The sequence below is a fragment of the Macaca thibetana genome, chromosome 2 (genome assembly GCF_024542745.1).
Source record: "Macaca thibetana thibetana isolate TM-01 chromosome 2, ASM2454274v1, whole genome shotgun sequence".
NCBI lineage: Eukaryota > Metazoa > Chordata > Mammalia > Primates > Cercopithecidae > Macaca > Macaca thibetana.
The window spans coordinates 88,812,951-88,838,040 of NC_065579.1; the positions used below are offsets into that span (position 1 = coordinate 88,812,951).

Genomic DNA, 25,090 nt, shown 5'->3' on the forward strand with positions numbered 1-25,090 from the left:
CAAGGTATAGATCTTTCCATCTTATTCTAAGTGCTATGAAAAATCATTAGAAAAGTTTTAAGCATGAGCACCCTGTGTTTTAGGGGTAACAGAATGAGGGATGGGGGCCAAGTGCAGAGGAAGCAAAGAGACTAGTTGGGAAGTTGGTCCAGGAGGTGATTCTGGCCAGAGATGGTAACAGTGAGATGAAGAGAGATGGCCTGATTTTGAATGTTTTGGAGATAGAATTGATTTGCTGATGAATTGGGATGTGAGAGTGTGGGAATGAGAGAATTTAAGGATGATGCCTAGTTTTTAGTTTGAGAAACAGGGTGAATAGTGAGTGATTCCTTTGAGAAGATTGCAAGACTAAGGCAGGTCTAAGTTTGAGAGACAAATCAGGAGTTCTGGTTGGCCATTTTATTTTGAGATTGCTACTAGACATTCAGGTGAAGATATCAAATTAAGTAGTTGGATATATGTACGGGTTAGAGGGAGGTTAGGGCTGAAGCTGTAAATGTGTTAGTCATCAGCGAAGAGATGCATGATCATGGTACTGGCTGAGAGAGGGGTAGAGAGAGAGTCGTAGAAGTCCAAGAACAGGCCTTCTCTAGAAAGACTCTCCCAGCACATCTCACTTCCATTTTCTTTCTTACCTCTCACTCCCGCTTGTCATTCTCCTTTGCTGACTTCTGCCCTTCTCCTCTTGCCACTGTTTATAGTATTATATAGCTGTCATAGGGACAGAATATAGAGTACTGTATACTCAAACTCATATCTAGTCCTCTTCTAAAATGTTTTCTAAAATTGATTTCTCTCCATCCTTAAGCACTTCCAGCTCACTTCCACATTAGGTCCTTCATCCTTACTCTTGCTTCTTCCTACAGAATTCCTAGCTTGCACTTCTGCTTGCGGCTCACATTTAGGTCCCACCTTAAATGTTGTTCCTTCAGGGGTGACTTTTTGAATACTCCAGACCAGTCAGGTTAATAGCGCTTACCACATTTGTAAATAATGAATTATTTGTGTAATTGAGTATCTTTCCCAAGTCTTAACTCACATGCCATTTTGTACCCCTACCTCCTTTTGGTGGGCGTCCAAGATCAATGTAAGTTCTATAAGGGTAGGGACAAAGTCTGGATTTATCTTACCTAACACTTTATTCCCAGAGCCTAGGAGAGGGTCTGAATATGTGTTCAATAAATATTTGTAGAACTATAGACCAAAGGTAAAATGAATATAGAAAGGGGGAGGATAGAGAAGAGACAAAATTAGACACTGTGAATGTCTTAAAGTAAGCATTGTACTATTAAAAGTAGTAATTTCACCTACAGCAGCTGTTACCCTTGCCTTGCATTGTGTTTGAGTCCTTGAATTTCAGTTTTTATCAGAGAAGAAACAAGAAAAATTAGGGAAGATAATTCAAGACCTTTTCCATTCTTAAAGCTTTAAGGAAAATAATTGGTGACTCTGAATTGTATGGACCAAGTGGCTTTTCCTTTTCCCAGGTGGTTCTCATGTGTTGGGAAAATCGTTTATATGATGCTATGATCTATGTCTACAACAGAGGCATGAATGAGTTTATTAGTCCCATGGAGGTAAGATACTTCCTGACTTGGATACATAATTAATTTTGTCTGCTAACTTTTTTTCTCCTATTCTCCATTTGCTTTTAACAGTTTCTAGTTTTATCCAATTATTTAAAAATTCTTATAGATTTATTGACCTTGAACCCATTTTAGCTTGGGACTTTTAGATAGTGTTCAATTTTATACCTTCTGCCATTGCTTGCTTTCTTATCTACATAAGTAGGTATTTAAATACCAGAGAACAATAGATAAAATTTAAATGAATGCTTGCTTGTTAGGCTTTACATGTTTTTCTCATAAGAATTTTTGATACTGTAGTAACTTTTCCTAAAGATATGAAAAATTTATTTTGTATAACTATTTTATATAATCAATGTACTATTGAGTAATGCTATTTGTAGATATATTCTCTTGGGGAAGGCTCCTGAAAATGGTAGGAGGCCATTATTAATTGATCATTTTTCGCTTTTACTAACTCAGAATTTCATAGCATTCATTCTAATTTTTTATTCTCCTTACCAAGAGAATCTAAAAAACATTTGGACTTACTTTTGGAAGAACCAAACCCCATATCTGTTTTCTTATTTGTCTTAAGTTTGATGGCAGAATAGTGGAGAATGAGTTGTAGATACATGTAGTGCCCTCCTAGCCCAATGCTTTATTATAGTGTCCCTCAAAAAAATCAGGCCTCTGCTGAAGGCATCCAGTCGACCATTTTGCTAATTTATTGCCATCCAAAACTATCTTCAGTATTAAGAAGTCAGCATTCTATGATAGTTCAGGCTTCTTTAAGCACGTTAAGTTTGGTAGGGTGAGTACCCCTCTAATTCATAACCCTTCAATTTTGGTTGCACTTCTCTTCTAGTTTCTAAAATTAGTCCCCCACCCCTCTACCCCTGGTTTTGGGGGTTTGGCCCTGATTGTCTGTAATGTCAAGTATTTTTTTTGTCTTGAACACCTCTCAGCTGCTGCTTCATTAGGGTCCAGTAGTTCCCTGAAAAAGACTCGTCAGCTGCCTCCTCAGTGAGGTCCAGTGCCTCCCTGCATGCCACAACTAAGCCACAATTCAGAAGAATTAATGTAGTTTCTAGTTTTGCTCAAATTAATCCCTCAAAACAGATTCTATTTTGATGCATTCTGCATTGACAAGATGATTGCTGTATTTTTGTTACGTTGCTTTTGAAATTTTTGTTTTGCATCGGTTTTGTATTCCTCATATTAAAATCTGGTTTGCGTTTATACTGATACATCTCAAATGGAACACTGAGCTATTGAGGTTACCTTGTTTTGTGTTCGAAGTGTTTAAAGTTTAGCTATTTTAGTACTTAAAGAGGTCTGAATTAAGAGAGAGTGTCCTGTCTCTTGACATTGTCTAGATTTTTTAGAATGAAAGAGTGTCATCACATTTGAGATGACTACCATAGGAAACTTTCCTTTTTTCTAGTTTTGGCTAAGGTGTCTTGAGTTGGGAGGAAAAACTTTTTATTTACCAATTTGGGTCCCAGAGGTGGGAGGTACAGGGAAAGAACTGAAGGCTATGAATTAACTGACAATATACAGATTAACAGGAGAAAAGATAAGGATTATTCACATATGTGCAGGAACACTCAGTAATAAGCATCTCAGCTGAGTAGCCAGAGGTAGAGGTTTATATACCAGCTTAACAAAAACGAGGGTAGCAGGTAGTTAGGTCTTCAGTGGGAAAGCATGGAAAGTTCTTTTGGGCTTTTTGATGCTAATTGACAGCTGAATTTGCATTTCCTGATGCTAAGGATCCATTTTTTCTCAAATAGGAATCTCCCTCTGAAGGGGGATCCATGGCAGCTATATATTTGGGAGCCTCTGCTTAAGTTTAGGTGGTATTTCTTTCTGTGGCTGCTGGTTAGGTATTTTCAGTTGAAAGTCATCTCTGTTACCACTTTAGTGGGACATCCTTTCACTTGCTTCCTAGCTTTTAAAAGAATAAAGCTTTTAAGAACCAAAGGATACTTTATATCAAAATTATAATCTCAGCTAAGCCCTTTATGTAACTGGTATGTATTAAATAGGTTTTTTCGGTGAGGAATATGACAACAGTGATTGTTTCTCAGTGACCCTTCTAAACATTTCATGTACAGATTAAAGATTTTCATGTTTAATCCTAATGGTAAATGACTAATTCTGTCAGCGAATGGTGATGAATAGCATAAGATTCTTGATTATTTTTTAAATAATATCATTTGAGATGAAGGTGATTGTTTTCCTATTACTTTTAATACAGAAACTTTTCAGAGTCATTGCTCCTCCTCTGAATGCTGGAAGAACGCTAACAGGTATTTATTTTCTAAGCCTTAATTTTTTGCTTTCCTGTATTTAAGGTATTATTTAAATGTTATAAAATTCTCCAATTATATGTGTGTAGTGTGAATGTTGGTAATCATGTGCAATCATGTAACACCACCATAATCAAGCTGTAGAAGGAGCCATAGCCTCTCATACTAAAAAGTTACCTCCTTCCCCTTTGTACTTGATCCTTCCCCCACAGCCCTGCTCTGGGCAGTCACTGATCTACTTTCTGTCACTACACTTCATGTGAATGGAATTATGTACTATGTAATCTTTGGTGTTTTATTTCTTTCATTTAACGTGCATGAAGCATAATATTTTTGAGAGTCATCTATGTTGTTTTATGTATATTAATATTTTGTTCCCTTTTACCACTAAATGATATTCCATGGATTGAATATACCATAAACTGTTTAATCACTCACCGCTTCATGGATATTTGAGTTGCTTTCAGTTTGGGACTACTATGAATAATATAATGCTGCTACAACATTTGCGGACAAGTTTTTTTTTTTTTTTAGTTAAACTTTTTGAGATACATGCAGTTGTAAGAAATGGCACATAGAGATCCTAAATAGTCTTTACATAGTTTCCTCAGTGATAACATCTTGCAAAAATAAAGTACAGTATCACAACTGGATATTCATATTTAATTCATATTGATAAAGTCAAGATACTGAAAACTTTCATTACCTCAAGTATCCCCCCTTGTTCTCTTACCCTCCATTCCTGACCACTAGCTGTAAGTTTCTGTGTGGACAAATGTGTTCATTTTCTTGGGCAAATACCTAAGGTTGGAATGGCTGGATTGTATGGTAAATATATGTTTTACTTTCTAAGCTACTCCTATATGGTTTTTCCAAATGCTGTACCATTTCTTATCAACAGTATTTGAGAGTTCCAGTTTTTCCACATCCTTGCAAGCACTTGATACTGTCAGTGTTTTAAATCTTCTTAAAACTTTAGCCATTCTAGTAAATAATGGCATTTCATTATTATTTTAATTTTTATTCTCTGATCATTAGTGATGTTAATCGTTTTTTCATGTGCTTGTTTAGCCATTCACATATCTTTTGTGACTCGTCTGTTTAAATATTTCGTCCTTTTCCTTTTTTTAATTGGTGGAGATGATCTGGGGTTGTCTTCATATTACTGAATTATTAAGAGTTCCCAAGCTGGCCAGGCGTGGTGGCTCATGCCTGTAATCCCAGCACTTTGGGAGGCCCAGACAGGCAGATCACGAGGTCAGAAGTTCAAGACCAGCCTGGCCAATATGGTGAAACCCCGTCTCTACCAAAAATATAAAAATTGGCTGGGTGTGGTGGTGGGCGCCTGTAGTCCCAGCTACTCAGGAGGCTGAGGCAGAAGAATTGCTTGAACCCGGGAGGCAGAGGTTGCGGTGAGCTGAGATCACGCCATTGCACTCCAGCCTGGGTGACAGAGCGAGACTCTGTCTCAAAAAAAAAAAAAAAACAGAGTTGCCAAGGTAGTGAGCTTACCATCAGAGTCTGGAAGAGTTTTTTATGTAGTCCGGATATAAGCCCTTTTCCAATATGTTTGGCAAAAATTTTAACCCTCATCCATAGCTTGCTTTTTTATTTTCTTAGCCATGTTTTTCAAAGAGCAAAATTTTTTAATTTTCATGAAGTTCATCTTATTAATTTTTTTGTCATTTAGGCTTTTGGTATTCTGTTTAAGAAATCTTGGTTCAATTTAGTGACATAAATATTTCTCCCACATTTTCTTGTAGAAATTTAATAGTTTTAACCTCTTGTATTTAGGCCTATAATTCATTTTGAGTTAATGTTTATAAATGATGCAAGGTGAAGTTCAAGGATTTTTTTCCATACAGCTATCAGTTGTTCCTGTAAGTCTTACCATTTATTGCTAAGATTATCTTATTTCCATTGAATTACCTTGACACCTTTATGAAGAGTCAAGTGACCGTGTAACTGTGGGTGTGTTTCTGTGGTCTCTTCAGTTCTATTGAGCTGTATGTCTATCCTTGTCCAGTAATACACTGTCTTGCTTCTTGTAACTTCATAGTAAGTCTCAAAATCACATATTTTAAGTCCTACAATATTGTTTTTCTTTTTCAAAATTGGCTTATCTAGTCCAGGTTCTTTGCCATTCTATATAAACGTCAAAATCAGCTCATCAGTTTTTTTTTAAAAAACTCGTTTGATTTTCTTTGAGATTGCATTGACGCTATCGATTAATTTGGAGAGAGAATTGCTATCTTAACACTGTAGAATTTTGTAATGTATGAATGTGATATGTTTTTCTATTTTTATCTTTTTAAAATTAATTTTCTTTTAGAGACAGAGTCTCATTCTGTCAGTCAGGCTGGAGTACAGTGGTGTGATCATAGTTCATTGTAGCCTCAAACTTATGGGATCAAGTGATCCTCCTGCCTCAGCCTCCCAAGTAGCTGGTACTACAGGCCACCATGCCCTGCTGAATTAAAAAAAAAAAAATTCTTAAGACAGGGTCTTGCTATGTTGCCCAGGCTGATCTTGAACTCTTGGCCTCAAGCAATCCTCCCACCTCAGCCTCCCAAGTAGCTGAGATTATAGGTGTGAGCCAGCCACTGTAACCAGGTTATTTTGGTCTTTTTTTTTTTTTTTTTTTTTTTTTTTTTTTTTTTTTTTTGAGACGGAGTCTCGCTCTGTCGCCCAGGCTGGAGTGCAGTGGCGCGATCTCAGCTCATGCAAGCTCCGCCTCCCGGGTTCACGCCAGCTCAGCCTCCCGAGTAGCTGGGACTACAGGCGCCCCAAGCTAATTTTTTTTTGTATTTTTAGTAGAACGGGGTCACCGTGGTCTCGATCTCCTGACCTTGTTCCGCCCGCCTCGGCCTCCCAAAGTGCTGGGATTACAGGCGTGAGCCACCGCGCCCGGCCTATTTTGGTCTTAAAGTCACTTTGCTTTCCACTTTTCTGCAGAAAAGGCAGCTGGGATTTTCATAAGGATTGCTTTGAATCTGTATATCAATTTTATTACTATCCTAATATTACCAAATCTTTCAGTTCATGAACACAGCATATCTTTTCATTTTATTTAGGTCTTCATTACTTTTTTTTCAATGATATTTTGCAGTTTTTAATGTATAGGTCATATACTTCCTAAGTATTTTATTCACCTTGATGCTCTTATAAATGGAATTGTTTTCTTAATTTTATTTTCAGGGTATTAATTGCTAGTGTGAAATAGGATGTTAATTGCTAGTGTGATTTTTGTATATTGACCTTGTATCCTACGTCCTTGCTGTATTCATTTATTAGTTCTAATTTTTAAAGTTAATTTCTTAGAACTTGCTAAGGAAAATATAGATTATGTCATCTGCAAATAAAAATAATTATACTTTTTTCTTTCTAATCTAGATGCCTTTGTTTTTATTCCCTAATTGGGCCGGCTACACCCACTAACACAGTGTTGAACAAAAGTGGCAAGAATGGATGTCTTATTTTCTTGATACTGGGGGAAAGCACTCAATATTTCATCCTTAAATTTGATGTAGATAGTCTTACCCATTCAATGAAGTTTTCTTTACCCAGTTTGAGTGTTTCTAACATGAAAGACTGTTGGATTTAACAGATGCTTTTTCTGCATCTGTTAAGATTATCTTGTGGATTTTGTCCTTTATTTTATTGATATGATCTATTTAATTCTGTATGTTAAGCCAACCTTGCATTCTTGGGATAAATCTCACTTGGTATATAATCTTTTAACTATGTTGCTGGATTCAGTTTGCTACTATTTCTCAAGGATTTGTGTGTCTATATTCATAAGAGATATTGTTCTACAGTTTTGTTTTCTTTTGATATCTTGTTATCAAAAGAATACCAGTGTTGTTATTAGTGTGTCTTGGTATTTTTGCCTCATAGAATGAGTTAGGAAGTATTCTCTCTTATTTTTTGGAAGAGTTTGTGAAGGATTAGTGTTAACTTTTTTAATGTTTGGTAGAATTCAATATGAAGCCATGTGGGCCTGGGCTTTTCTTTATTGGAAGTTTTAACATTATTAGTTGTTTTGGTCTGTTTTGTGCTGCTGTAACAGAATACCTAAGACTGGGTAAGACAAACTTATGTCTTACAGTTCTGGTGGCTGAGAAGTCCAAAATCCAGGTGCTGGCACCTGGTGTCTCATGAAGGCCTTCTTGCTGTGTCCTCACGTGGTGGAAGTTGGAAGGGCAAGTGGGAACAAACGTTGTGTCCTCACTTGGCAGAAGAGTGGAAAAATAGTGAACCCAGTCCATCAAGCCCTTTTTTACTACAGCATTAATCCATTCATGAGGGTGGAACCCTCATGACTTAAACACCTCCCCAAAGGCCCCCACCTCCCAGCATTGTTGCATTGGGGATGAAGTTTGCAACACATGAATTGGGTGCCGCATTCAGACCATAGCACTAGTTTAGTTTCTTTGTTTGTTGGAGTTTACTCAGATTATCTGTTTCTTTTTTAGTGTTTCAGTAGTTTTAGTAGTTTTAAAATTTCTAGACATTTGACCATTTCATCTGCATTATCTAATATGTAGGCATATAGTTGTTTATAGTATTCCTTCATAATTCCTTTTTTTCCTGTAAGGTCAGTAGCGATGTCTCTTTCATTACTAATTTTTGTAATTTGACTCTTCTCTCTTTTTTTAGTTTGCCTAAAGGTTTGTCAGTTTTGTTGATCTTTTCATAGAACCAATTTTGATGTCATGCATTCAACTTTAGTCTATTATTTGCTTTCTTCAGCTCTTTGGGTTAGAAGCTGTTTAGGTAGAGGCTCATATTGTTGATTTGAGGTCTTTGTTGTTTTGTTGTTGTTGTTGTTGTTTTAATTAGGTGTTTACAGCTACAAATATTCCTCTAAGCAATACGTTTTGGTATGTCGTCTTCATTTTCATTCATCCTAAAGTATTTTATAATTTCTCTTGTCATGTCTTGACTGGTGATTTAGAAGTGTGTTGTCTAATTTCCACCTATGTGAGAATTTCTCACATTTCCTTCTCATACTGATTTCTACTTTTTTGGGGTCAGAAAATGTACTTTTTATGATTTCTATCTTTTAAGAATTTGTTGAGACTTACTTTATGACCTCACATAAGGTCTGTTCTGGAGAATGTTCTATGTGCACTTGAGCATAGTAATATGTCGAATGTCTTCTGTTGTTGGGTAGAGTGTTACATAGATGTCTGTAGGGAAATTTAAACTTTCCCTCTGAAACTTTGAGTCTAAGTCTGTTGAAATGAATTAATAATAGATTAGTGGGTAGAAAAAGGCATATACTTTTGTTAACATGCATAAACATAGGATCATTGAAGTATTATGATGACTTGAAAACCCAAGGAGGTACAGATGCACCCTTTCTTATGGGGTAGAAGGGAGTTGGGGAAATAGGCAGTTCTTTTAAGGAGTCAAAAATGATTATTAGGGGAATGAATGGACCTGGGAGACAGAAGTTAACTTGTAAAGGATCGTCTTTGGAATTTGAATGATCCAACAATATTTGGATCATTGTTGAGAGCAAACATTATCTTGTGAAAAAGCTTGTAGAGGTGCGATTGTATTCCTTAGGTTTCTTTTCCTCAATAGATAAAGAGATTTCAGGAAAGGGATGGAAGGCAATTAATTGTGTTTTCTTTGGAGGGTCCGGTCTTAAGGTAGATCACATAATGTCAGAGTAGAGCCTATTAACTCAAAATATCTTTAACCTATTGAAGTTACTGAGACCTGTTAACCCAGGCCTCAGTCTGTTTAGAAAATTTATCTTTCCAAGGTTAAGGATGCACAGGTGACACAGCCTCAGGGTCCTAACGACACGTGTCTGAGATGGGCAGCTTGCTTTTATACATTTTAGGAAGACATGAGACATCCATCGATATGTTTAAGATGTACGTTGGTTCAGTCTGGTAAGGCAGGACAACTCGAAGTGAGGGCTTCCAGGTTAGAAGTAGGTCAGAGACAAAAGGTTGCATTCTTTTGAGTCCTTGATCAGCCTTCCACTGAATACACAATTTAGTCTGGCTCAGTGAATCTCCATTTTTACATAAACAATAGGTCAGAGGAATCAATTAGATATGCATTTGTCTCAGGTGAGCCTCAAAGGGATGACTTTGAGTTCTGTCTACCCTTTGTCCACAAGGAATTTCCTTGTGGGTAAATTGTGAGGGAGGTATGTAGCTTCTTATCTTTGTAGCTGTCTTATTTAGGGATAGAATGGGATCAGGTTTGCCTGACATTAGTTCCCAGCTTGACTTTTCCCTTTGGCTTAGTGATTTTGGGGTCACAAGATTTATTTTCCTTTCACAAGTCTCTCCCAGCATATGCTGACCTTGAAGGACCCTTAATTTAAAATAATCTGCATACCATGGTGCCATATTTTGGGGTGAAATTCTCTGGGCTTCTTTGTCTGTTAGGTCTATTTGCTTATAGTTTTGTTCAAGTCTTCTATTTCCTGTTCATCTTCTACTGATTGTTCTGTTTTTGAAAGTGGGATATTGAAGTCTCCAAATATTGTTGAATTGTCCCTCTCTCACTTTAATCCTATCAGTTCTTGCTTCATTTTATCTTGGAATTTTCAGTTCTTTGGCAGGCAGTTTAGAATTCTGCTGTAGCCTTCCCTTCCTGCTTGCACAGAGCTGCAAAGTCAGCCATGGGTTATAAATTAGGGCCTTTGAGAATTTCCCTGGGTATGTGCAAAGCCCTTTATATGCATACACCCTTTTAGAATTCCAGGAATATGTTAGAACTTTTCAAAAGCCCCCGCAGATCTCCCGTTCTCCAGTTTTTCCTTTTAAGGTTTTTGGTGCACCACTTATTAGTCCCAACTACTAACACTGTCTCAGCCCGCTGTAATGTTGAACAATGGCACTGACTGTTTCCACAAATGTCCTGGGGATAGTGCTGTTCCCACAGAGTGAGTTCTGAGTTAGGGCAAAAAAAAGATAAGCCCTGAAAATGGAGCTTTTAAGTAAGCTGCCAGATAGGTCAAGTAGTGACAATTTTCTGAGGATGGGGCATTTGAGGGGCTACAAGATTGACACAGGAATTTTCTCTCGGCCTTTTGCCGGACGTGCAGCAGGGGCACCCTGTCTACTTGGCCTGCTGCGCTCAGCCCCTTGTGGGAGGGAGCACATGAGCAAGCGAGTGTGGGATCTGGCTGGCCACTCCAAGCGCTGACACAGGAGCAAGCTCCATGTGAGGCCCGTGGCCTTGAGGGGAATGCAGCAGCACCCAGACAAGGGTGCCCACAACCCTGAAGCCCCAGATGGGGTGTTAGTGTGCTAATTAGCTCTTTCAGTTTTACCATCCACAGCCTGATGGAAGGCAGCATGTTAGCAATTGGTCGGCCCCTGGCCCCATTGTGTGGGGTGGCTGCCCTTTGCCAGCGAAGGGAAAAGGCCAGTGTAACAGCCTTTCTGGGTACCTGCACTTGGTGGCTCCCCAGCTCTTGTCCAGCATCCAAGAAGAATGAGGATACGCTGACAATTGAAGAGTGAGCAAGGTGGGGAGTTTTATTGAGTGATGAAATGGCTTTCTGCAGAGAGGGGATGCGGGGGTGGTCCCGCTACCCGAAGGCGGGAAAGTCCCCTCAATGTGGTGAGTCTGGGGCTACTATGGGCTCAGAATAGGGGAGGGACAGGCCATAGCAGTATTGGAAAAGGCAACATTCAGTTGGTTAAAAGACATTATTCAGAAAGAATCAACTGGGAGAGGATGTGCAAACAGAAACAGAAGTTCTCACTCCATGTTGCAGATTCCATCCGCGACCAGTAATCTGGTCTTTTAGCCTTCAGGCTGTTTTTTGGCTTGAAGGTGGGGTTTCACGAGGGACCCGCCCCTATCTGCCTAGGCATTTGGCTGCCTCCTGTCGCTATCAAACCCGCTGTGTTCTACTTGTTTTCACAGCTGCCCAAGTTGTAAGGCAATAATTGATTTTCAAAACTACAGTAGAGTTCGGGAAAGGGAGATGGCAATACATAAAGTTAAAACTCTAAAATTCACTGGTCTTCCTGAGATTCAGGCATTTTTCTGAATAAATTTTCCTCAGATTATGGCAAATTTTTAGTTAATTTCAAGAGTTCTGAAAAAGCCAATTTGACAGTTTTTACCAGTATTTGTATTGCTTTTATGGAGGAGATTTTTGCAGGTCCTTACCCCACCACTTCTGAGGTCTGTTTCTCTGGGTTTTGACTGTGTTCTGTTTGGTCTTTTTTCCTCTCTGTTTTTCACCTTGGATGATTTCTATTCTCTTCCTTCAGATTCATTTGCTCTTAACTCCTTCATGTCAATTCAACTGTTAAATCTGCTCAGTGATTTTTTATGTTCAACAGTTATATTTTTCAGTCTAATTTCCATTTAGTTCTTGTTTCTGTTTTCTCTGCTGCAACTCTTCATTTATCTGTTGAAATTTTCATGCACTGAAACCATTTCTTTTGCTTAAGGATAATTATAATAGTGCTTTAAAATCTTTGCTTGTTCTCACATTTTGTTCATCTCAGGATTGGATTCGATTCACTTTTAAGAAAAATATGTTTTATTTTCACGGTTTTTCATGTTGGGTAATTTTGGACTGTATCTGGATATTATGAATGTTACATCATGTGGAGAGTATGCGTTCTCCAGTGAATATTCTTCTCCGTTGTTCTATCAGGTATTTTTCACCACTGAGTATTGTTTTCCATTGTTTTATCAGATAATTTTCTTGGTGGGCTTGAACTGCAAACTCTCTCTCTTGTGCAGCTGCAGTCTCTCCTCAGGTCATTTCTGGATGGCTGATCTGCTTTGATTCTGATCCACACGCATGGTTCAGGGGTCAGTCAGTGATGAGGGTAGACAGAGTTTGGGGATCCTTCCTCTTTCTCGTTCCTTTGCAAGATTCTCCTAATTTTTAAACTGTGTATGTTTCTTAACTTCACGTTTCCCTTGCCAGAAAGATTGTTGCTTTTTCCGTGATGGCCTCCAGCTCTGCTGTGCTTGCCACACAGACAGCACTTAGACCTGGGCCGAAAGCCACAGAGGTGGTAATTTACTTGTACAGCTAACTCCCGATCTCTGCTTCTCCAAGTGAAGGAACTCTCCACCAGAGCCCATGTGCTTCTCTCCTCACTCCAAAACCTTCAGAGAGGGAGCTCCATTCTTGATCCTGGTTTTTTGTCTTTGACTAAGCTGCTTTGAGTCTTTTTCCTGTGTGCTGGTTTAGTAAATGGATCCTCTCCAGGTGTGGGCAGACAGTTTGGGGATCTCCTCTTTGATTCTTTCACTTTTGGGATTCCCCAACTCCCTTCCCTATTCATGGTTTCCTGACCTCACTTTTCCAATCCCCCGCCCCCACCCCCATGCCAGGGAGATTAGGGCCTTTCCATGCCTCCCTATGTATCCGATCCCCTGCCCCCACCCCCATGCCAGGGAGATTAGGGCCTTTCCATGCCTCCCTGTGTGTCCGATCCCCAGCCCCCACCCCTGTGCCAGGAAGGTTAGGGGCCTTTCTATGCCTCCCTATGTGTGCAGTTCAGAGTACGCTTACTCAGGGACAGGCCAGCAGGAAGAACAGTGTGACTGCCTGTCTCTCCTCCCCCAGATGAGGCTGAAGTCCCCACCAGCTCATGCTTGTGCTCACTCCCCAGTAACTCATTAGTAACTTCAGGTAGTTCCTTTCTGTATGATGTCCAGGTTTTGTCATTTTTTTACTATAAGGGTAGGGGTGGGGGAGTCATTTGATAGTCTTAACTTCCTGTACCTGATAGTAGCCGTGAACCTAATCTTTTTGAAGCAAATTTGAAAATTGCCTTTCGCATCTATATCTACCAGAAATGAAAGTGGAGAATTAAAATGTGTGAATGGAAGTGATGATCTTTTATAATGAAAAGCTGTCTAAAAGAAGATACTGGGAAGAGAAAGGTTGTAGAAAATTAAGTACTATGTCAGTTCATTTCAGCAATTTACTAATTACCTACTTATGTGCCAGACACTATACTCGATGCTAGAAATACAGAAATGTCACAGACTCTGCTCATAAGAAGCTTACAGTAGTGGAATAAAGGAGATGCGTAGGTTAAACAAATACATTTAACTCTCGCTAGGAATATCATGAGCTAGATATATTCTACCTGAGATTTCCAGCAAGAAAGATGTGTAAATCAAAAAATGTCTGAGACAAGTCTCAATCAGTTTAGAGGCTTATTTTACCATGGTTGAGAGAGAGACACACTGGGAGAAAGAGACACAAGCTACAGTAGGATCTTCAGCTTGTGCTTTTTCCACAGAGGATTTCGAAAACTTCAGGGTTTAAAGATTAGAGAGGGGGCAAGAGGGAAAAGAGGAACACTTAATTATGTATTTGTCTCATGCTCAGTAAATCTGCATTTTACAGAAGGTAAAGTAAACATAGAATAGGGGAAGAAGTCAAATATGCATTTGTCTTGGGATGGGCTGAGGAATAATTTCTAGACTTATCTTTGTCCAGTGCTTGTGAACATCAGCTATTAATTTACATTGTCAGGATGAGGGAGGCCGGCTGGGGAGACATGGCCTTCTCTCTTGCAGCAATCTGTTTAGGAACCAAAGGGAGCCAGATTTTTCGTTTATTTGTTTTTGTTTTTGTTTTTTACATGACTCAGTTCCGAAGCTTAACTTTTCCTTTTGGCATAGTGAGTTTGGGGTCCTGAGACTTTATTTTTCTTTCACTGGTGTTTATCTAGTTAGCCAATAAACATTAAGTTGTTATGCCATGCAGGTGATGATCACCATGTGTCATACTAGTTGATTTGAATCAAATAACATTTGGAACAGAAGCAAAATGTAATTATTCATACATTTGGAGCAATTCAAGTTTACATGCACTAACAACATTGCAGATTTTGAGTATTTGTGAAAGATTACTGATAAAGTTAAAGGTGTACACTTGCTTGCATTATATCCAGGATTCATATATCAAAAATAGAAACTACAGCTCTTCATTATTGCCAACCACAGATTCCCATCATCTGTGCGCTATCGGCGTTCCCAGCCACTTCACCCTGTTGATGCTCCTGCTCCATTCTGTGTTGCCCTTGACCCCTTGGCTTCAAACTTTGTCATATTATCTTTCTGATTTCTTTAGTCAAAGAACAGGCTCGCATCACAAGATGGCAGAATCTTACATTTTTATGTAACTTAGAATAGAAAGGGCCCTAAAGATCATTTAGTTTAATTCTGTTACTTTAAACATTTGGGAACAATGGCCTTTTCAGCCCTAGAGCACTGTGGGTGGTGAAAGTCCATATTACAAATAAGAACACAGTATGGTTATGCCTTAATATTAATTAATTGGTTCTGATGTACAGTTCATCAACTCATTGCCTGCCCTACACCTTCCCTTGGTCCCAAGTTAGTGGTTAGGCCAACAATACATAGATCTCTACCCTCAGATCTATTCCTTCTACATCTATCTTTAAATAGCTTATATTGCTCTTATCTGTGAGAAGAATCTGATGGAAACTCAAAAGCTAATAAAGCGGTCTTATCTCAACTTCCTGTTATTTGGGAATATATTTACCTCACTGTAAATGCCAAGTTTTATTTTTCTGTTTCTACATAAAGATTATTTTTCTGAAAAGGTTTTGAGAGAAAATTGCTGAAGATACTTCTCTTTCTATTTTAGATGAACAAGTTGTTATGGGCAATAAGCTTCTTGTATATATTAGGTAAGATCATTTTACTTATTCATCTGCATGTATGTTCTTTCTATATTTCTCCTATATTTTTAGAGATACTATGATCTCTTATCTATATAGTACTTTTCATTTTTCACAATTGTTTTATGTAGAGCAGTGGTTCTCAACCATGGATGATTCTGTCTCCTACTCCCTGGAGATGTTTGGCAACATCTAGAGACATTTTTGGTTGGTATAACTAGGGCTAGAGAAGGGGTGCTACTGGTATCTAGTGGGCAGAGGCCAAGGATGCTGCTAAGCAGCATACAACGCACACAGTAGTCCCCACAACAAAGAATTATCTGGCCCGAAATATCAGTAGGGCTGAGGTTGAGAAACTTTGGTGTTGAAACCCGGGTTTTTTACGTTTACTAGTGACAACTATGTGGGATGTGTGTTGTGTCTATATATGAGGACAAGAGGCTTGTTCAGATCATGAAAAAGTTAGTAACAGAGGTAAAACTAGAATGTTTATCCCCTGACTTCTGGAGCAGGGTTCATTCCAGTAGACTGTGCCAGCTCAGAATTGAGCTCTGATAGAACTTTTAGGTAGACGGCTATTTGGCAGGAAGGTGGCAGAACCTAGCAGAACGTCCTTTTAGCTCATATCTAACGAGTTAACTTTGAAACCTGTTTCACACTTGTTACATTGATTTTTTAGTGTGAAAGAAATATGCATTTACTTAGTGCTTTATCATCTGTACTTTAAACTCTTCAAAATATGCTGGTGTCCAGTTGTCTCCAATCTAACACTGAAAATTGTAGTTCAAAAAGGTTTAAAATTTGCCCCCTCCCCACCTCCAAAAATAGAAAGAAGGTAGACATGTTAAGATGACATTTGTAGTAATTCAACTCACAAGGCAAGTCTTTAGCCATGAAGAAGGTTTGATTTGGAGGTAAAACTGTAGGGTAAATTTCTCTTCAGATTCTAACTCTCCCTGGTTTGTCCTGTCACAGACATTTTCCAGACATTTAGCCTAGCTCTTTCCCCATCTTTAATACCGTTGTTAGAGCCCCTGGTTTAACAGTATCTGAGAATGCCAGGCTTCTAACAGGTTTATCGTAGTATAATGGTGCCATTAGGCACTATCTTTCTAGACGCTGGGTATGAGGCCTTTAGAAGTCCGTCTTCATTCCTTCTTGTCCCTTTAATAGAGCATTGGTTTTTCTTAGGAAACATATGAAGAAATGAAAGCTCCTACTCAGTCACAGGATGCATTACCTCACCCCCCTATCTGTTGCCCACGTTTTCTAAACTGGGTGTCATCTTGACCTGCTTTGGAACATGACCTGACAAAAGCTGAGCCTACTTAACAAATTGAACTAGTATCTCAAGTTTGAGAAACAAGGTGTTAACTTGCTTGAAAGTTATCTGCTTTACAAGTCACCAGATCCATTCTCATTCTTTTCTTCCAGCTGTTGTCTAGCAGGTCGTGCCTATCCCCTTGGTGACATCCCTGAAGATCTTGTTCCCTTGGTTAAAAACCAGGTTGGTACTATTTTCATAGCCTTTTGACTGTTCTCCGTCTCTTGTTAAGATGCACTGAAGACAAATTGCAGTTGAGGCTTCCACGTGTGTCAGGAGCTATCGCCTGTTACAGGAGAGAACTTACACACTATTACTAAAGTCAATAATTAGAGCTGAGAGAGAATTTAAGAGAGAACTTAAAATATAGTAGCAATTTAAACTGAATTCAGCCTGCCTTTATTTTATCCAAATGGAAATCACTGCTTCAGCAGGATACTTTGTAAGGTGAGAAAATAATCAACATTTTTTTTCCAACTTTCAGGTTTTTGAATTTCTAATTCGCCTGCATTCAGCAGAGGCTTCTCCTGAGGAAGAAATCTATCCTTACATTCGGACTTTGCTACATTTTGACACAAGAGAATTTCTCAATGTATTGGCACTGGTAAGAGATAGTCTTATTTTGAGGTGTTTTCAAAGAAGACAGAGCAATAATTTTTTGGTGGGGCGCGGTGGCTCAACGCCTGTAATCCCAACACTTTGGCAGGCCGAGGCGGGCAGATCACCTGAGGTCAGGAGTTCCAGACCAGCCTGGCCAACATGGCAAAACCCCATCTCTACTAATAATACAAAACTTAGCCGGGCATGGTGGTGGGCGCCTGTATCCCAGCTACTTAGGAGGCTGAGGCACGAGAATTGCTTGAACCTGGGAGCCGGAGGTTGCAGTGAGCTGAGATTGTGCCATTGCACTCCAGCCTGGGCTACAAAGAGAGACTCTCTCAAAAAAAGAAAAAAGACAAAGCAATATTTTTTAATAGAAAAATCATAATTATTATGCAGGTATAGATTTTATGCACTAGCAGTAAGTCAGGGTTTCAAATGTTTAATTTTGCTGTGCCACCCATTTTTTTTTCTCTAGTTCTTTGCCTTCCTCCCTTCCTCCCCTCTTCCTCCCTCCCTCCTTCTATCCCTCCCTCATTCCCTCCCTCTCTCCTTCTCTCTCTTTCTCCCTCTCTCTCTAACACACACTCATCAAAAAGTTAAGGAGAACTGAGTTAGATGTAGTGCATCTTTGATTTCATAAATTATATTGCCTGGCATACTAAATATGGAAGGGAGATGTTGAAGGAGATGTGGTAGTGATGATAGTAAAAATAGCTGGAGTTGAAATGGAACATGGAAGCTTTTTGCTGAAAAAACACCCTTATACATGTTCAATTAGGGATGAATATGTACAATTTGGGTGAGCCAGGTTGTCTGTGAACATGCCCCAGGGGAACAATTAGATAAAACATAATATATCTTCTGAATTAAATAGTATTATAGTTGTTTTTTGAAAAACTTTTGATATTATGGAAAATGCTTATATTATAGCGTTTAGCAAAAGTAGCAGGCACACAAATATGCAAAACACACATGTACACAGTATTTGGAGAAAAAAAGGATGGAAATACACCTAAATATTAATAGTGATTCACTCTGTGAGATGAAGCAAATTTCCCTAATAAGCATATACTACTTTTATAAATTGAATTATATAAATATAATAAACTATTATTTTAAAACGGTAAGTACTCATGAGAAGGTTATTATCATTTGAATTGGTTTAATTTGAAAATCTGACATCAGAAGTAATAACTTTAATTGCATAGAACGAAGGGAAGGAGAAACTTAGAAGTCAGATGTAGTTGGTTTAGGAAATTTTAAATGTCCAGAGGGGAACATAAAGGTAGTTGGTGACTGACACATAGGAAAAAAAGAAACAGGAAGTGATGGGGGAGAAAGAGTGTTAGAGAAAACAAAGAACTTAATGTAATTCTTATTTCTTTAAGGGCTGTGGTAGCACCGAAACACATGTGGAATTATGCTGATGTCTGAATTATGACACTGGGATTTATAGTAAGGCTGCAAAACAATCTCTGATTTGGTTGACAAAAATTTGAGTTCATGGCGTATCCCACGTACTATCCTCATTAGGGCATGCAGCCTTGGCCAACAAGATATAAACTTTGCTTTTGTGGAGGAAGAGGATCCAGACTTGTAGATAAATAATTATAGCACAGTGTAATACATGCCTTAGGGGAAGTACAGGATGCTATAGGAACACTTAATGAGGGGCACCTAATGGAGCGTTAGGGAATGTTTCTTAGATAAAATGGTGTCTACACTGAGTCTGAATAGAAGTTAGTCAGGGGAAGGGTAGGAAAAAATATTGTAGGCAGAGGGCTGAATATGTAAAAAAGCCTGGAAATGAGACAGAGCAACGAGTATTCAAGTAATTGAAAAAAATTCAATATAGCTGCATCTTTTAAGTATAAGGAGAAGTGCAGAGAGAAACAAATCCAGAGAGGCAGGCAGATAATGAGTTTTGTAATCTGCAGTAAAAAATCTGGACTTCCTTCCCTTCCTTCCTTCCCTCCCTCCCTCCCTCCCTCCCCTCCTTCCCTTCTTTCCCTCCCTTCCTTCCCTCCCTCCCTCCTTCCCTCTCTCCCTCCCTCCCTCCTTCCCTCTCTCCCTCTCTCCTTCCCTCCTTCCCTCATTTTTGAGGTGGAGCTTCGCTCTTGTCTCCCAGGCTAGAGTGCAATGGCACGGTCTTGGCTCACTGCAACCTCTGCCTCCCAGGTTCAAGTGATTTTCCTGCCTCAGCCTCCCCAGTAGCCAGGATCATAGATGCGCATCACCATGCCTGGCTATTTTTTGTATTTTTAGTAGAGACGGGGTTTCACCATGTTGGCCAAGATGGTCTGGAACTCCTGACCTCAGGTGATCTGCCCACCTTGATCTCCCAAAGTGCTGGGATTACAGGCATAAGCCACCACCCCTGGCCATAATTTGGACTTTATACTATAGCAGTTGGTAGCCATTGAAGCCTTTTAGGAAGGAAAATATATTAATTTTATACTTTAAAAACATTCCCTCTAACTCTTGTGTCTTAGTCAGTTTGAGCTACTATAACAAAATGCCACAGATTGGGTGGCTCACAAACAACAGAAATGTATTTCTCACAGTTCTAGAGTCTGGGAAGTCCAAGATCAAGGTGCTGGCAGATTCTGTTGGTTTAGGCACACCTCCGAGAGGCTTACCTCCTAAACCATCACATTGGTGATAGGTTCTCAACATGAATTTGGGGGCATACAAATGGATTGAAATGAGATAAGATGGAGGCAGGGAGATCTGTTAGTAAATTTTGTAGTAATCTAAATAGAAGATAATGGTGGCTTAAATTAGGGCAGTGACAGTGGGGATACTGAGATGTGAAAGGATTTGAAAGATATTTTAAGAGGCAAATCAGCCTCATAAAGAAGAAGAATCTGTGATGGAGGCCATATGTAGCCCCAAAGCCAGAAATATTTACTGTCTGGCTCTTTACAGAGAATGTTGACCCCTGGATTAGGAGTTAGCTTGCTATCATTATTTTACAGAAACCCCATAGTAATTTGTAAAGTACTACAGAAATAATTTTTAATGTCCAAATGCACAGATGACTTACAACTTGGGTTTTAGGTCTACCTTTGTACTTCAGAAACTGTAATTCTCCATTAGGACATCTTTGCATATTAGTCCTCTAGTAAACATCCATAGTTAAAAGCATTTTTGTGGGATGATAATGGTCTAACAATGTGCTATTTTGGTGGCAGATGTTAACTACCACCAAAATAGTCATGAAGCATATCATAATATTCACACCGTAGTGTATTACCAGTTAATTATGTTCACAGAATCATACTATCAGTGTCTGTTTCAAAGGAGTGACTACGTGCTGCCAAAAGGAAAATGGTGAAGGAAATTCTTTTTTACTTGCTGTCACTGCTGTAGTTTTTAAATGCATGTGTTAATTCTCCATGGTTTTGTTTTTTAGTTGAATAGCACTTGTATTAGCAGATGGTACTTTCCCTTTGTACCTGTAGAGTGATATCTCACTTTAGCAGGCAGGGATGGGTGTCTATGTATGTGTGTGTTTGTTGTTCTCATGAATCCGAAGATAGAACTGAGAGAGACTTTGTAGTCTGTCTTCCTGTCTTCAGTCAGAGTCATATTTAACCCATATATACATCAGAATAACTTCTATTTGAGCTTTCCACAGTGAGTTCCTACAGTCTCCTTGGTAACTCGTTTCAGCATTTCCCAGCTACCTGGCAGTAAAGCAGACTAGCTAAAAAAAAAAGTCTAGAATATTTTGTTTTTCTGTGCATCAAACAGGAGAAGGAAGGGAAGGACATGCTAATAAGAGAACAGCTTGAACAAAGGTGCTTTGGAGAAACTGGGGGAAATTCAGGCCCATTTGAAGAACAGTAATTACTCTTGTTTGAACAGGACTATGATGTCTTGAAAGTTCATGGCTGTTAAATTCCTTTTTATTTTTAGTCTACTGGGACAATGTGTAGTTCATTTTCTTGTTTCAAGGAAATAGCAATAAATTAGCGCTATGTGGATTTAAACATTTCTCAGAATCAAATGAACTAAGTGAAAACCATAGGAACGATCTTTAAGTCTTTCATCATTCTTACTGTTCAGTAAAAATTTTCATTTCAATTTTTTGATAGTGGACATAATCTCATTTTCTTCACATATACTATATGTACTACTTTTTTTGTGACATGCTGTTATATACTGACAAACAGAATCTGGTATTGTAATTTATTGTGATGCATATTATATTCAAAGTATCTTGGCTCTGCTTGATCAGTTACATAAAATGAAAGTTGCCATAGTTGGCAGTGTTTTGAGATCAGTAAGTAGGCTTGATAATTTTAACTTTTTTACCATAATAATTTTTTTAATGCTATCTTTGGACATCATTTTTCTTAATTGTCATGAAAATTATGAAAGTTATTTTTATGACAGTTAATAAACTGGGTCTCAGTTATTTCCAGATAACATAGACTGAATGATGGCTGAACATGTATTTTATCCCTCTGTTCTCAAACCTTTGCTCCCAAATTACCTCTTTTCATTAGTGTTATCTCTCTCTCTTTTTTCTTTTTTTTTCTTATGGACTTTGCCTTCCTTCCTTTCTCAAATTCTTATTTGTGATTTTCTTTTTTTAAGTCTCAGAGTACTGTGCAATATTAAATACCGTAGCTTCCTACTTGACTCACTAAAAATAACGTCACTTAAGGTGTATAAGACAAGTTTAATGAGGAATAGTTATCTTATTTGGGAAATTACTTGGATTTTACTAACAAGAATTTGATAACTTGTTTTCTTTTACAATGTGCAAATAATAATTACTTTTAAACATTTATTTCTCCCTTTTAGACTTTTGAAGATTTTAAAAATGACAAGCAAGCTGTGGAATATCAACAGCGAATTGTGGATATTTTGTTGAAAGTAAGTATTCAAAGAATACATGTCTTTATATGATATTTATATTAAGATAGTTGAGTTTTTTTATAGCAGGTTATAAAATCTTGTTAAGTGGTTTCTTGGACTCATATCTTAAAATTTTATTATGGTGTCTTTGTCCTCAAGAGCTGAATTAAGTACTAATCATTTATTTAAAAAAAATTTTAGTGTATGTTAGCTTTAGACTGGGGACCAGAATAGAGAGCACTACTGTGAGAAAGGCATATGGTGATAATTGCTATATTAGTATGATTTACATGTAATAATAGAGACTAACTTCAAAGTGCTTTGAGAAAACAATGTGAAGAATCTTCCTCTGTCTCATACAAACTTCACTTTGTTGCTGAGGCAGTGCCGTATTCTGTCATGGCACTGAGATGTTGGATGACACTTAAGAATGATTTGAGGCACAGAGAAATGATCATCCCAGTATAAATCTAATTAGATTCAGCAGAAAGCTATTTTGAGATTGATGCTGTTGCTAATGAAGAATGCAGGGGAAGGTTCTTTTCTTTTCCATCTGCATGACTTCAGGCAGGCCAGTTTCCTCTTGTAGTTGAAAGCTTAGAGTTTTTATTTTGTTCATCTGACTGTAAAATAGAGTTTTCTTTCTTTTAATGTTGAATTATTGTGGACAAGAGACCAGAATTCAGGTGTTTTCTAGTTGTACATAACATCAAAATATTACATTTATACTCATTCTGTATAATTTCCAAAGCATATTTATATACATTATTTCTTTTGTGCTATCAGTTAATATTAATTTAACCTTGTAAGACAGGCAGTGATGATTATGAGAACAGGATTGCTAACCTGTCAGATAATGCCAGTTTGATTCAGATGGCTAATATGGAGAATTTTCACCTAGATTTATTCCCAATCTATGTCCTCCTTTAATTTGTGATCTTGCCTTTCTTCTACCTAATATTCTTCTGTGGCTTCCTATTGGTCATTTAGAATTAAGTTCTGCTGTGAGTGAGAGAAAACTCAAAATAACAGCAGTTTAATTGTGATAGGAATTAATTTTTCTCATAGAAGTCTGGAAGTAGGCTACCTGGTCTACTAGAGTGACTTCATAAACTTCTCAGGGATGCAGATTCCTTCTGTCTTAGTATTACACTTAGTATATGATTTCTGTCTTTCCATCCAGAATGGCTGCTGAGGCTCCTGCCATTACCTCTGCATTCTAGCCACGTAGAAAAAAATGAAGAAACAAAGAAAATGTTCCCTCTCCTTAAGGAAACTTCTTAAAAGCTGTGTAATACAATTCTGCTTACACCATATGAGGCTCCTTAGTTGGTGGGGGAGATGGAGAAACATTGTCTGTATTCTTGGTAACCATGTGCTTAGCTAAACATGAGGAGTTCTTTTTTTTTTTTCTTCTCCTTCTTCCTCCTCTTCTCCTCCTCCTCCTCCTCCTCCTTCTTCTTCTTCTTCCTCCTCCTCCTCCCCCTCCTCCTCCTCCCCCTCCTCCTCCTCCCCCTCCTCCTCCTCCCCCCTCCTCCTCCTCCTCCCCCTCCCCCTCCCTCCTCCTCCTCCTCCTCCTCCTCCTCCTCCTCCCCCTCCTCCTCCTCCCCCTCCTCCTCCTTCCCCTCCTCTCCCCCCCTCCTCCTCCTCCCCCTCCTCCTCCTCCCCCTCCTCCTCCTCCTTCCCCTCCCTCCTCCCCCTCCTCCTCCTTCCCCTCCTTCTCCTCTTCTTCTTCCTCCTCCTCCTCCTTCTTCTTCCTTCTTCTTCCTTCTTTTTCTTCTTTCTTCCCTCCTCCTTCTCCTCCTCCTCCTCCTTTTTGAGACTGAGTCTTGCTCTGTTGCCCAGGCTAGAGTGCAGTGGCACGATCTCAGCTCCCTACACCCTCCATCTCCTGGCTTTGAGCGATTCTCCTGCCTCAGCCTCCAGAGTAGCTAGAATTAGAGGCGCCTGCCACCATACCCAGCTAATTTCTGTATTTTTAGTAAAGACGGGGTTTTCACCATGTTGGCCAGGTTAGTCTCAAACTCCTGACCTCAGGTAATCTGCCCGCCTCAGCCTCCCGAAGTGCTGGGATTACAGGTGTGAGCCACTGCGCCCAGCCTTGAGGAGTTCTGTTTCTAAGGAAGGAAGACTAGATGTTGGAGCATAAGTAATAGTTTCTGCCATACCTGTCTAAACTGTTGAATATCCAAGATCCCTCTGTATTTTCTGGTCCTGACTAGGTCTCTATAACTGGTCCCTTCTCTCATCCACCTTGTCATCCTTCCCCACACACCTTGTATTACGTACCCTCAACCATATTAAATTATTAGAATTCACTAGACTCTCTGTGGTGTGTTCATGGTTTATGTTCTTTGCAAGGGTTTTCTTTCAGCCTGTCATGCCTTTTCCTTTCCTTTCACTGACTGGCAAGTTCCTAATCATTTTCCAAGACTTAACTGAAATATCATCTATGAGAAACTCTTTTGAACGCTCTCCCACACATCTAGGTTGATTAGTTGGCTCCTTGTCTGTGCTCAGCCAACACTTTATGCTTCAGTTAGCACACTGTAGTGTCATATTTACATGTTTTCTTATCTGTCTTATCTAGACTTGAGCTTCTTGAATGTAGAGACTGAGGATTATTCTAATTATTATTATTATTATAATATTTGGTCATTGTTTTAGCCTGCTTAGAACAGATCCAGCACAATGCCTGTCACCCAGTAGGTGTCAGGTAAATGTAAGTTGGTTAAATTG

General features: G+C 38.8%; 1 protein-coding gene across 2 annotated transcripts in view; it reads left to right on the top strand.

Moving 5' to 3' along the window:
• The window catches only part of VPS8 (VPS8 subunit of CORVET complex), a 249,543-nt gene that overhangs the window by 86,365 nt on the left and 138,088 nt on the right, over nucleotides 1-25,090 (top strand). For both annotated transcript variants that reach the window (XM_050778327.1, XM_050778328.1), the window contains exons 23-28: nucleotides 1,488-1,577; nucleotides 3,829-3,880; nucleotides 15,522-15,564; nucleotides 16,990-17,062; nucleotides 17,364-17,483; nucleotides 22,298-22,369. In XM_050778327.1, the coding sequence (XP_050634284.1) occupies nucleotides 1,488-1,577; nucleotides 3,829-3,880; nucleotides 15,522-15,564; nucleotides 16,990-17,062; nucleotides 17,364-17,483; nucleotides 22,298-22,369 (450 nt within the window). The remainder of the gene's footprint in view (nucleotides 1-1,487; nucleotides 1,578-3,828; nucleotides 3,881-15,521; nucleotides 15,565-16,989; nucleotides 17,063-17,363; nucleotides 17,484-22,297; nucleotides 22,370-25,090) is intronic.